The following is a 14,142-nucleotide window of genomic DNA, read 5'->3' as shown; positions in this document are numbered from 1 at the left end:
GTAGAGGAAGTCTTGGCAGAGGCCACTAGAGTCAATCAGAGCCTTAAAACCCGTTGGGGTTTGACTCCTAAACGGAAATATGACCCCGCAAATTACCAAGCCCGGGGTAGGAAGAAGCTCCGCCCGTATACCTCCACCCAGTTCAGGCAACAGCAGAGTAGTTCGTCCAATTTCCGACTGCCTCTTCCTCCATCTCCCGTTGCTCCTGCACAGCCTTCCACCTCTCAGGCTCCTTCGGACGACTATGTCACCGTTCTGCTCCCTAAGAGCCAGCTTTCCGGTGCCTCCACCACTTCTCCTGCCTTTAACCAGTCTTATGAGGCTCATAGCTCTTCCCAGAGTTATAACAGAGGTAGAGGCTACCATCGTGGTTCTAACCAGAACAGAGGTAGAGGAAGAGTCTTTCGTAAGGGAAAGAACTTCCGAGGCGGACGCGGAGGCAACTCCTCAAACCAATACTGAGGTGCAGCAGGTAGGGGGGAGGCTTTATGCCTTCCGCAACAAATGGAGATTCAGTCCCTGGGCTTTCAGTATCATCTCCAAGGGACTGGGATGGAGTTGGATTCAAGGACCTCCACCTCCGAACAGATTTCATCAACATTCCACTCCGGACCTAGTCGAATTTGTCCAGGACCTGTTACAAAAGAACGCCATACAAGAAACGAAACACCTGAAGTTTCAGGGTCGGCTGTTCAGTGTCCCGAAGAAGGATTCGGACAAGAGAAGAGTGATTCTAGACCTATCCCTTCTCAACTTGTCCATTCAATGCGACAAGTTTCGAATGCTTACCGTCTCGCAGGTGCGGACCTTACTTCCCCGTGGGGCCGTCACCACCTCTATCGATCTTACAGACGCCTATTATCACGTCCCGATAGCGAGACACTTCCGTCCGTATCTAGGCTTCCGCCTAGGGGACAAAAATTACTCCTTCAAGGTGATGCCCTTTGGGCTCAACATCGCCCCAAGGATCTTCACAAAGTAAGTTAGCAGAAGTTGCTGTTCAGGAACTCAGAAATCAAGGGATTCAAGTAGTAGCCTATCTGGACGACTGGCTCATTTGGTCAGACACCTCCCAAAATTGCCTAAAAGCCACTCACAGAGTCATCCAGTACCTTCAATCTCTAGGCTTCCAGATCAACTTCAAGAAGTCCCGTCTTCTTCCGAAATCAAAGTTCCAATGGCTCGGCCTGCAATGGGATCTTATATCTCATACTCTGTGTCTTCCCAAACCCAAGAGGTTAGAGATTGCAATGAACACCAAACGCTTTCTCAAAGACAAAGTAAGTTCCAGACGACTCCAAGAGAGGATCCTAGGGTCCCTTCAATTTGCTTCAGTGACGGATCTACTTCTGAAGGCAAAATTGAAAGATATCAATCGTGTCTGGCGTTCGAGGGCGAACCGGAAGCTCCGGGACAGGAAAGTCCGCCTTCCTCCCATTCTCCGGGAAAGACTTCTACCTTGGACAAGGGCCAACAATCTGTCAAAGTCAGTTCCCCTTCGATTTCCGCCTCCGAAGTTAATCATTCACACGGACGCATCCCTATCAGGTTGGGGAGGCTATTCTCAGCTCAGGAAAGTTCAAGGCCTTTGGTCTCCCTTATTCCGCCAACTTCACATCAATGTGCTGGAGGCCATGGCAGTTCTTCTAACCCTGAAACGTCTCGCTTCACCCAAGAGACAACACCTTCGCCTGGTTCTCGACAGCGAAGTGGTGGTCCGCTGCCTCAACAGAGGCGGATCAAAATCAGGGCCTCTGAACCATGTTCTAGTAGCCATATTCTCCCTAGCAGCCTCGAACCGTTGGCATCTTTCAGCCGTCCACCTGGCGGGAGTCCGGAACGTAGTGGCGGACGCCCTGTCCCGGACCTCCCCTCTAGAATCGGAATGGTCACTCGATCTAAAGTCATTCCGGTGGATTCTCTCTCGGGTTCCGGGTCTCCAAGTGGATCTCTTCGCCACGGAGTCCAACCACAAGTTGAGAGTATATGTGGCTCCCAATCTAGACCCTCAGGCCTACGCCACAGACGCTATGTCACAGAATTGGGACATCTGGGAAAGGATTTATCTCTTTCCCCCGGTGAATCTTTTACTGAAAGTCCTAGACAAGCTGAGATCCTTCAAGGGACGAGTAGCCTTGGTCGCACCCAACTGGCCCAAGAGCAATTGGTATCCTCTCCTGCGAGAGTTGAGACTACATCCTCACCCGATACCCAATCCGGTTCTGTCTCAGATAGTACAAACACGCGTTGTGTACGCTTTCTCAAACATTCAGAGCACCCTAACTTTATGGACTTCATGAAGTTTGCGGCCATGCATGGGGCCAATATCGATCCTCAAAACACCCTGTTCCTAGAATCAGATAAACGGGATTCCACCATCCGCCAATATGATTCTGCGGTTAAAAAGTTGGCTAAATTTTTGATAGACTCAGACGTACACTGTATGAACTTGAACCTTACAGTCACTTTCTTTAGAACTTTATTAGAATCAGGTCTGGCAGCCAATACTATCACCACTATTAAATCTGCCTTGAAAAAGATATTCCTAGTGGGTTTTAACATAGACTTAACCGACTCTGTGTTAGCTTCTATTCCGAAAGCCTGTGCCAGACTGAAACCGGTTACTCGTCCTACCCCGGTTACCTGGTTCCTTAATGATGTACTCAAATTGGCTTCTGATACCATTAACAGTTCTTGTGATTACATTCCCCTTCTCAGGAAAACACTTTTCCTGGTGAGTTTGGCTTCCGGGGCAAGAATTTCTGAACTGGCAGCTTTGTCAAGAGACCCGGGTCATATTGAGTTCCTTCCTTCGGGAGAGGTCCTTCTTTCACCTAACAAATTCTTTTTAGCTAAGAACGAAGACCCTCAGAACAGATGGTCCTCCTGGAAAATTGTTCCCCTCACGCAAGATCCGTCTCTGTGCCCTGTTACTACTCTTAGGTCTTATTTATCCCGGACCTCCTCTAACTCCTCGGGGCCTCTATTCGTTAGAGAACAAGGCGGTACCATTACCATTAAAGGGATCAGGCAACAAATTTTGTATTTTATTAAACAAGCTAGCCCTGACTCTTTTCCTCTTGCACATGATATCAGAGCGGTTGCTACTTCGGTGAACTTTTTTCACCACATGAATTTTACGGATCTTTCCAGGTATACAGGGTGGAAGTCACCCTCAGTGTTCAAGAAACACTACCTTAAACATTTGGAAGCCCTTAAATTTCCTACAGTAGCTGCAGGGAGCGTAGTTACCCCCAGGTAACTCATATGTTAATTCCTTGTTATTTTATCTCTCCCCCTTACCTGCCTCATTTATACCCTATTTGTATTCGTTGGTTTCGCACCTGATTACTATTATTATATTTGTTAATTTTTGACTCCTGAGTATCTGTATATATCATCACTCACGGCATTATTATACCTTACCTTATTTGTCAGTTGTTCCACCAAGTGGATTATGTTCCTCTTAAGATACCCTTACAATTGTTTTGTGGCACTCATCTCTGATTAAAGCATCCTGTATTTCCCTTACGCTTATGTTTTTTCCTTTATTTTGCAAGTTTGGTGACATTTCTCTTGTATAGATTCACTGGGCGGCACAGGTTCGAGCCCAGAAAAGGGATTTTGACGTAGGAAAAATCTATTTCTGGGCGAGGGACCTGTGCCGCCCAGTGAACCCTCCCAGCTCCTCTCCCTTGGAGTCCCCAAATTTTGGGTGCTAAGGAGTTGGGTTCTGAGCGGATGCAGAGTTTGTGGTGCCGAGTGAGGTTGAACGGCTCTCCTCTATTGGGATCTTTGTCGTGGATGAATCTAAATAGTGCGGGACCTCTGGATTATACGCCCAATTTTATACCGACACCAATAGGTGAGCGAGCTAGTTAACCTAGCACTCCTTTACATTTTTTCTCTGGTATATTTAGCAGTAAATTACCTAAGAATAAGTGCTAAATGGAGCTTATTCACTGGGCGGCACAGGTCCCTCGCCCAGAAATAGATTTTTCCTACGTCAAAATCCCTTTTTTAAACTGGGGCAACCACCTCGTCTGCTTGTTGTCAGTCCCTCGCTGTGTGTGGCTGTGCAACAATAACCTGAATCTAAAGAAGTTGGTTTTTCTTGGGGATTGCTGGTGCTCCTTCGGCAGTAGAAAGTATTTTTTTGCAGACACCATTGCTTCTAAGGCTATCCCTGCAGTGTCTTCCTGAGTCCTGCTTCTCCCATGAGGTGCTGAAGGCTTTGACACCTGCTGTTGTTATTGCTGCTGATTTTGAAGAGTCCGAGGTCTCTTCCTTTGTGGAAGTATCATCGTTGGTTTCCAAGACCTCTACCCAGAAGAAGGCTAGCAAGAAGTGTGTATGCTCCTCCTCCTCCTCTTCTAGTCCTCTGCGTTGTCTTCATTAGATTCTTCAGATGCTGCTACTTCTAAATAGAAGATATTAAAAAAGTCTGAGAAAACCAGACTGATCTCTCTCTGCTTACACGTAAGAAGTCGGTGTGGTATCAAGAATCAACCCAGACTGGGAAAGTGTATTGGTATGCGACACAATGGCTTACGCTCTTGTTATCAGTGTTCTGTATTATACCCAAGCACAGTTACTGTCAATTAAGATGCAGGGCACCACCCTTCACCTCTTCCTTCCGCTGTACAATTGAGGTACACCTGTCTCTCTCCCTAAGCATAATTCAGTTCTGAGGGGAGAGAAATTGGCTCGCAATAAGGTGAGAGGAACCCGCGATTGGTCTCCGCACTCTTATGAGTGACGAGACATTCCCTTGTGTGGCATAGTTGGGAATGCTATCTTCGGTCTCATAGTGATCAGTCCCGCTAGATTGGTCACCATGAGATGCGTCACAGCATGTATATACACCATCACTTACCCCTTCTTTTTTCTCTGCGTTATCAGTTCCCATGTGCTACCGTGACTAGGACCTCTCACACAAGCATAAAGATCCCCATTGTGTGAACTCTATCAGTGCCAAGGTTCTTCACCTCAAACCGACTGGTATGCAAAATGATGCAACTGTGCACTGTCCAAAACCGTGCTGTACTTTATAACTCTAGAAACATAGCGCCAAAGGCAGTCCTGCTTTTGAAGGGTAGGCTTATCATCGATCAGGGCCCCTTTCAGCCTCTTTAGGGTACTCTTCCAGTCTTGCTCGGGGTCCGAATTGTGCTTAGTGCACTCACGAGAGATAACCAAAAAACTGTGTTCCGAATGGCTTGTTGAGACCTGTTTTCAGTGCCCCAATGACTTCACACACTGTTACTGGCGTTGGCGGAGAATCCTGTCTGAGTATTCGTTGTTGATGCTCTTGCACAAATTATAAAGCGAAATTACCATGGAAAGGCTGTAATGCTTCCTGTGAAAGTGGGTTTTCACGGTAATTGATAGGCCTATTAATGCTCCTCAAGGATATAAAATTTCACTTTAGTACTCATTGTTATTATTATAGTACCATTTATATTACAGTATTATTATTAATTCTATTACAACCAAGGCCATTGGTAAGATGATTATTATTGTAGTAGTAAGTTCATAAAAAATTATTAGAATAGTGCCAACGTATCCCTGCGTGTCGTAAGAGGCGACTAAAAGGGATGGGACGAGGGGGCTGGGAACCCCCTCTCCTGTATTATAATCCTGTGAGACATCAAAGAGATGGAGCTGGGGGGAGAGTGACTGCTCCCCGCACTCTAGTTTTGGGGTGTTTGAATGTGCGTGGATGTAGTACGATAGAGAGTAAAAGATGTGAGATTGGAAGTATGTTTAGGACTAGAAGGATGGATATATTGGCTTTGTGTGAGACAAAGATAAAAGGGAAAAGTGAAGTGATGTTTGGTGAAATGTCTGGTAGAGTGTCTGGGATTGAAAGGGGAAGAGCAAGAGAAGGTGTGGCTTTATTGCTGAGTGAATGGATGACAGGTAAAGTAGTGGAATGGAAGGAGATATCATCTAGGTTAATGTGGGTAAGGGTTAGGTTGGGTAGGGAATGTTAGGCTTTTGTCAGTGCGTATGGGCCAGGTTGTGAGAAGAGTGAAGAAGAGCGGAATGAGTTCTGGAATGAATTAACTAGGTGTGTAGAAGGACTGGGTAGAAGGAATTATGTAGTTGTCATGGGTGACTTAAATGCTTGAGTGGGCACTGGAGAGGTAGGAGGTGTCATTGGGAAGTATGGCGTACCAGGTGAAAATGAGAGTGGTGAGGGACTGGTAGATATGTGTTGAGCAAGAGATGGTGATAAGTTCTAGCTTTTTCAAAAAGAAAGATAAAAATAAGTATACATGGGTAAGAGTGGCAAATGGAAGAGTGGTAGAAAGGGCGTTAATGGATTATGTGTTGATAACTAAAAGAATGTTTGGAAGATTGAAAGACGTGCACATGTTTAGGGGTATGGCTAACGGTATGTCTGATACTTTTTTGATGGAAGGAAAATTAGTTGTAGCAAAAGAGTGGGGGAATAGAGTAGGTAGATGTAAGAGGGCGCTAGTGAGGGTTGAAGAGCTAATAAAACCGGGGGTAAAAAGTAAATATCAAGAAAGGTTGTAAATGGCATATGACGAAGTGAAAGTAAGAGAAACTGGTAATTTAGAGGAGGAGTGGAAGTTAGTAAAAGAAAATTTTGTTGGGATTGCCAGTGATGTGTGTGGCAAGAAGTTTGTTGTAGGCAGCATGAGGAAGGGCAGTGAATGGTGGAATGAAGGAGTGAAGGTAAAAGTGGAAGAGAAAAAGAGGGCTTTTGAAGAATGGCTGCAGAGTAATAGTGTAGAGAAGCATGAAAGTATAGAGAGAAAAATGTGGAAGTAAAGTGCAAAGTAAGCGAAGCAAAGAGGGCAGCTGACTTGAGGTGGGGTCAGGGATTGGGTCATTCATATGAAGAGAATTAGAAGTTTTGGAAAGAAGAGAAGGGAGTAAGGAAGGCCGGTTCAAGAGTTGAAGAGACAGTGAAAGATGGAAATGGGAAGTTGTGAAAAGGAGAGGAAGCAAGGAAAAGGTGGGCGGAATATTTTGAAAGTTTACTGAATGTTGAGGATAATAGAGAAACAGATATAAATGCTGTTGCAGGTGTTGAAGTGCCGGTGATGGGAGATGAGAATGAGAGAGAGATTACAAGAGAGGAAGTGAGGAGAGCACTAGATGAAACGAGAGTAGGAAAAGCATCTGGTATGGATGGTGTGAGAGCTGAGATGTTGAAGGAAGGGGGTGTGACTGTACTTGAATGGTTGGTGAGATTGTTTAGTATGTGTTTTGTGTTGTCAATGGTACCAGTAGATTGGGTTTGTGCATGTATTGTACCACTATATAAGGGTAAGGGAGATGTGCATGAGTGTTGTAATTCAAGAGGTATTAGTTTGTTGAGTATAGTTGGAAAAATGTATGGTAGAGTACTGATTAATAGGATTAAGGATAAAACAGAGAATGCAATCTTGGAAGTACAGGGTGGTTTTAGAAGAGGTAGGGGTTGTATGAATCAAATTTTTAGTTAGGCAGATATGCGAGAAATATTTAGCGAAAGGTAAGGAGGTGTATGTTGCGTTTATGGATCTGGAGAAAGCATATGATAGAGTTGATAGGGAAGCAATGTGGAATGTGATGAGGTTATATGGAGTTGGTGGAAGGTTGTTGCAAGCAGTGAAAAGTTTCTACAAAGTTAGTAAAGCATGTGTTAGGATAGGAAATGAAGTGAGCGATTGGTTTCCGGTGAGAGTGGGGCTGAGACAGGTGATGTGTGATGTCGCCGTGGTTGTTTAACTTGTATGTTGATGGAGTGGTGAGAGAGGTGAATGCTCGAGTGCTTGGACGAAGATTGAAACTGGTAGACGAGAATGACCATGAATGGGAGGTAAATCAGTTGTTGTTTGCGGATGATACTGTACTGGTTGCAGGCGCGGAAGAGAAGCTTGGCCGATTAGTGACAGAATTTGGAAGGGTGTGAGAGAGAAGGAAGTTGAGAGTTAATGTGGGTAAGAGTAAGGTTATGAGATGTACGGGAAGGGAAGGTGGTGCGAGGTTGAATGTCATGTTGAATGGAGAGTTACTTGAGGAGGTGGGTCAGTTTAAGTACTTGGGGTCTGTTGTTGCAGCAAATGGTAGAGTGGAAGCAGATGTACGTCAGCGAGTGAATGAAGGATGCAAAGTGTTGGGGCCAGTTAAGGGATTAGTAAAAAATAGAGGGTTGGGCATGAATGTAAAGAGAGTTCTGTATGAGAAAGTGATTGTACCAACTGTGATGTACGGATCGGAGTTGTGGGGAATGGAAGTGACGGATAGACAGATATTGAATGTGTTTGAGATGAAGTGTCTAAGGAGTATAGCTGGTGTATCTCGAGTAGATAGGGTTAGGAACGAAGTAGTGAGGGTGAGAACTTTGTTAGCAGCTAGAGTGGATATGAATGTGTTGAGGTGGTTTGGCCATGTTGAGAGAATGGAAAATAGCTGTCTGCTAAAGAAGGTGATGAATGCAAAAGTTGATGGGAGAAGTACAAGAGGAAGGCCAAGGTTTGGGTGGATGGATGGAGTGAAGAAAGCTCTGGGTGATAGAAGGATAGATGTGAGAGGCAAGAGTGTGTGCTAGAAATAGGAATGAATGGCGAGCGATTGTGACGCAGTTCTGATAGGCCTTGCTGCTTCCTCCGGTGCCTTGGATGACCGCGGAGGTAGCAGCAGTAGGGGATTCAGCATTATGAAGCTTCATTTGTGGTGGATAACGGGGAAGGGTGGGCTATGGCACCCTAGCAGTACCAGCCGAACTCGGTTGAGTCCCTTGTCAGACTGGGAGGAACGTAGAGAGGAGAGGTCCTTGTTTTGTTTCATTTGTTTGATATCGGCTATCCCCCAAAATTGGGGGAAGTGCCTTTGTAGATGTATGTATGTATGTATGATTATTTTCCCTTTTTATGTAAACTTGCATGTTTATTAGACAGTTGAATCGGTGGAACTTCGAAAGTTCAAACTTGCAGTGAATGTTTTTGTGTCGAATGTTGCTAGTGTTAGAATATATTATATTAGTTGTTCATTACTTCTCTTGTAGTTTATTTATTTCCTTTCCTCTCTTTCCCTGTTGGCTTGTAGCATCCTGCTTTTCCAAGTAGGGTTGTGGCTTAGTTGGTAATGATAATAATAATAACTTCAGATATCTTAACAAGTCTATCAATAGTATTAATATATTTATAAGAAATTTCATTTGTTAATTAGGTAATATTTATAAACAATTATACTTGGAATTTGTATAGAAACATCATGCATGTTGTATTACCTTACATTTTTTTTATAGGATAGACATGCTGACCTGATCATCAACGCGTATGTTGACGACGTTATGAAGCAACTCTTGGAATTCACAGGCATTGACCTATTGCCATACAATCCTGATGATGACCCAACAAAGATAACAAAGCTATTGATAATGAACTACAGCAGTAATTCCTCTACAGAAGAGAAAGCAAAAGAAGTAGATGGTGTCTTTGAACCTATTGAGTGGACCATACAAGAGAGTTGGGTAAAAGATCCAGATTTAGCAGATAAGGTAAAAAGTAGAAAAGTTATTAGAAATAAAAGGCCTGGCAAGAATGACAATGACAAAAGTGTGATTGAGAGAAAGAAGATTAAGACTGATTTTGATATTAATGCACAAGTAGAGGATTCAGAGAGTCACTTGAATGGTGAAGAAAAGGTTGACATTAAAGATATAAAAGAATCTGTGAAAGAAGAAGACGACGATGACTTGAAAAGAGCAAACGGAGAGTTGAATGGTATGGAAGATATAAAGGGTGAATGTAAAAATGGAGAAACTAGGATTATAGTTTGTGATTTAAAAAGTACATTGAAGGAAGAAACGAAGCCTCTCTTTGAGCAAGTTACAGAAGGAGTTGATGTGAAAGAGAAGCAAGAGAGATTAGCGTTGGAAGCACCAGTTATTTAGTGTAGAAATGTATATGCATCTTCAGCATAACATATTCTCATGTTAGGTCTTGTCAGTTTTTAACACATGGATACATTAATGTCTCAGCATTTTGAGAACAGAAAATGCCACATTCCTCTCATTTACTCTCATAAATAGATTTTCTTAAACGTCCTCATTTTCATGAATCTCACTTTTCCATTAAAGAGACTTTATTACTCATCCATCATTGTGGCGTATATTAGTATTTGTTAGTAAGGACTTGTAGATATTTTGTATGTTGTATTTATATTTAGTCTATTAAGAATCTTTTTAAGTTTTTAATCATCGCACCTGTTTGATACAGGGCAGCTTGAGTTCTACCTAAGTTATTTTTCTTGATACAATATTTTTATCTTATTTAAGTTATTTTTAATCAAAGTGTACTACAAATCTCCAGTATTGAAGATGGGGACAAATTATACTTCAGCCATGAGTATTTTTCACAGATGAGCTTTCTTTGGACGAAAATGATACTCCAGGTTTGCTAATTCTGCCATCAATCCTGAGTGCGTGATATACATGCTACTATAGGTATCATATTCTCTGGTATCCAGGTTTGGTGGTTGCTACAAAGAAATTTTATCTTCTCTGGTTAATGTTCTATGAGTTGTCATAACTTACATTTCACAGTTTTATGGATTAGTAATTGATCTGATAAAAGTTTGGTCTTCTAAGGTGAGTTACATTACAAAGCAGTGGTACTTTAATTCACACGTTGACACTGCTTATAGCTTTTGCAATGTTTGTGGCTTGCCATCATTGATTTAAATCAGCTATCCAAGACCACCTAATCATTTCTAGACTAACATGGCTTGCTTGAAGATTTAATCTATAAGAGGTGAAATTTGGTGCAATTTTAATTTTCAGAAGTTGGAAATATATGTTGGGAGAAAGACAAAAGGGAATGAAGGAAAATTAAAAATCAGATAATGTACATTGCTTAGTGAATTGTATAGTTACTTTATTTGACTTTGATATTGTGTTCGGTAAATTATTTACTGTCGTATTTTTTGTGCGGTAAATATTTGTTTCTGACATAAGATATTTCAATAGTGCCGTAAAATAGGTTTGTCATTTTCATTTTTACTGCATTGCATTGAATATTGGTTAAAAAAAATTATTGTTTATTTCATTTAGTTTTATGTCTCTGGATACACTCCAGATGAGGATAGACACACTATAGTCAATTTCTTTTAGCGAGGCATATTTACACCGACTCGCAGCGGTGCCCTTTTAGCGAGGCATATTTACACCGACTCACAGCGGTGCCCTTTTAGCTCGGAAAAGTTTGCTGATCGCTGATTGGTTAGAATTATCTTGTCCAACCAATCAGCGATCAGGAAACTTTTCCGAGCTAAAAGGGCACCGCTGTGAGTCGGTGCAAATCTGCCTCGGTAAAGGAAATGGACTATAGTTGACTTGTTATTGTTGAAAATATAATCACGTATTGACTGTATGCTTAGTAGCATTTGGTACTGACGACACAAAGCTTTTAAACCGCAAAGGCACAAGATTGGAAGCATGTGGATCTCTTAAGAATATACACAAGGTACTGTGATCGAATCTTTCCTTGCCAATACTTTAGGTAGCAGAGAATCGTATTTGAATTACGATGAATTCTGTTCCATTTTTTTAACCAAGATGTATCCTGTCCCATGTAAGGCATAATTTTAAAAAAGTTTTTCCATAATTCTAATTTGTAAATACTGTCTTAAAACTTGTTTCATTTATTGGTAAGCATTTGTTGTAGTGTAACTTTTCATTATTGTGTAGCTAGTTAATTTTTGTAGTTATCATTGTGTACAGTATCATATATGTCAGTTTTCTTAGTTAAAACTAAGGGAACAGTAGTATACAACGAAATGCATTTTAACACAATATTGGAGGTACAGTTATGGCTCTTTGCTCACCATCTCTATAGTACCAAGTTATATTGTTTCAGCATAAAACCTGTTAAAATTCATGTAGAATCTGTATCTCTCTTGCTTAATAGCCACCTGTCAAGGTATCTTTAAAACTATCAAGGATTGTACTCCTATATATTTCTGAAAACAATCACAATAACATTGGATTAAATTTTATTTTAAGTAGTTTGTACTCGAGATTGTTTTTACATTACAGATTGTGTGATTAACAATACTGGATAGGTTTGCCGAAGCCAAATTGATTTTGCAATTGAATAGTAGGAAATAAGTAAAAGAAACTTGGATTACAGTGTGTGCTGTAGTTAGGGGCATTTTATGTGGGAAAAGAGGGTCTATTTCATAAGGTATTAGGAGTTTGGCATTGAGGGATTTACTACGCTGAAAATACAGGCACTATCAGGATTCATAATGAGTGGGAATGTCTAATTTGCTAAGAGACGAAATGGAGGCCCATCTAAAAATCTATTTACGGTTTTACCTTTACAATATTTTAAGGGGAATGACATTGCTTGTCCATTTATATAGGTGAATAAATCAGAATGGTATATTTGTTAATTTCAAGTGTTGACAGTAATGAGCCCTAAATTACTTTACTGAATTTATTATTAAAATTTTAAGTCCCATTGAACATATTGTATGTCTGGATATTTCTACTCCCCTTGTCACCCATTGGACATATTCCATATCCAGTTATTACCCTTTTTTATTTGTGCATGAAAATGGGACTAATTGTAGAATTATGAATCTTCAAAAAGGAAATTTATTCAGCTATATGACAAAAAAGTTGTAATGTCCTATCTCTAAAAGGTTTTGTCTTGATAATTTAGTGAATTGTGACCCAAAAAGGGCCAAGGGCTTTACTTCCATATTGTTTGGTGAGGGGTTGGCACTAAAAGGGTTAAGTTGTAGAACATACAAGTAACTGGATATTGTCAAAATGTAATTATTCCCACTAGTGTGTAAATAGATATATAGTAACTCGGGAAGAATGTTCCACTGAAAAATATGTAGAGTTTGTAATGAGATTCTACCCATGAAAGTTTCATGAGTACATGGCATGGTCCTTTGATGGGGGCAGGACTTTAGTGAAGCTGGAACGGCTGTTTAAACTACAGTACATAGTAGTTATAGGTTGCTCGCTATGCAGAAAAAATTTTGCTGCGGCCAAGTGTGGAGGAGGAGAATTTTCACCTTTCTCTTCCTTCAATGTTTCCCTAACCCATAAAGGCATCAAGGATGTACAAGTATCACTTGGTTGAGCTGTCTCCAAGATTCCTTGTGATCTCTTCCCATGTGATAGCATTGTCATTGACCTGCAGGATCCCATATTAGATGGATTTAGAGTTCTTTCTTCTCTGCCTTTTCTTCTTTATAGTCTTCGTTGCAACTTCTAGGAGTAAAGTGAATGGAAGGCATCATCGTAGTGAAAGTTCAGTTTATAGCAGCCGCGTACGTATGACTCCTACCGTTTTTCTCCCTGTGAAAGAGACAGTGGGGTACTGAGAATGATTAAGTTCTCTCCTTGTTGACAAGGTGAGATGGTACATACAGGAAACTAACCATTCCCAAGTAGACTGGAACAAGCACGCTCAATGGTGGTAGGAATTTTGGGGCTTCCGCCCTTTTTTCCCCCCTCCTGGATGATTCTCGAGAGAGAGAGAGAGAGAGAAGTAGTGCGGGGATTATGCCTCACTGGGAAGTAGTACATTATTGGCATACGCTGCTACCGAAGCGTTGTATGAGGATCAGTCCCTGCCAAAAACTATTCCCTTGGCAAGAAGTACCAGCACTTCCTGCTCCTGCTGGTACCAAGCTTGGTGGTGGGGATGAAGGGTACACCACCCTTCCACTACCCTGAATGATTGGACTGATCTCTCTGGTACATGGCATTCATGCCAAAAACTATGCAATTCTGGTAAGTAATATCAGTACCCACTAGCTGTACTCTACATGAGAAGGAGGAATACACTCTGAAAATTATCCCAACAGGATGAAATGTTGGCACATATAACTCTCGGTCTCGGATCAAGTGGAGTGCCCTCCCTTCCCTTAGGGTATTCACGGGTCGATCAAAGAAAGGACAAATGAGTATTGACTAGTCTCTTTGGTGACTGAATTGCTTCTGGTTCTCTTGTTCTCAGAGGCTAAAGGGACACTAAATACCTTATCATTTGTACACACCGATCTCTCTCCTATTATGTGGGGAGGGATTATGTGTACTGTGCGGCAAGAGGTTACTTTTTTAGGAATGTTCCAAAACAGGTGTTAGTACACCTG

At 41.8% G+C, this 14,142-nt stretch overlaps 1 protein-coding gene across 1 annotated transcript in view; it reads left to right on the top strand.

Annotated features, from left to right (window-relative positions):
* Sirt6 (sirtuin 6) overlaps positions 1-12,502 on the top strand; it is a 48,931-nt gene extending 36,429 nt beyond the window's left edge. The window contains exon 7 of the mRNA XM_068393865.1: positions 9,272-12,502. Within this exon, the coding sequence (XP_068249966.1) occupies positions 9,272-9,919 (648 nt within the window). The 3' untranslated portion in view covers positions 9,920-12,502. The remainder of the gene's footprint in view (positions 1-9,271) is intronic.
* Positions 12,503-14,142: the final 1,640 nt, after the last annotated feature.

This window comes from Palaemon carinicauda, chromosome 19, assembly GCF_036898095.1.
Source record: "Palaemon carinicauda isolate YSFRI2023 chromosome 19, ASM3689809v2, whole genome shotgun sequence".
Classification (NCBI taxonomy): domain Eukaryota; kingdom Metazoa; phylum Arthropoda; class Malacostraca; order Decapoda; family Palaemonidae; genus Palaemon; species Palaemon carinicauda.
This window is presented reverse-complemented; position numbering and strand designations above follow the sequence as displayed.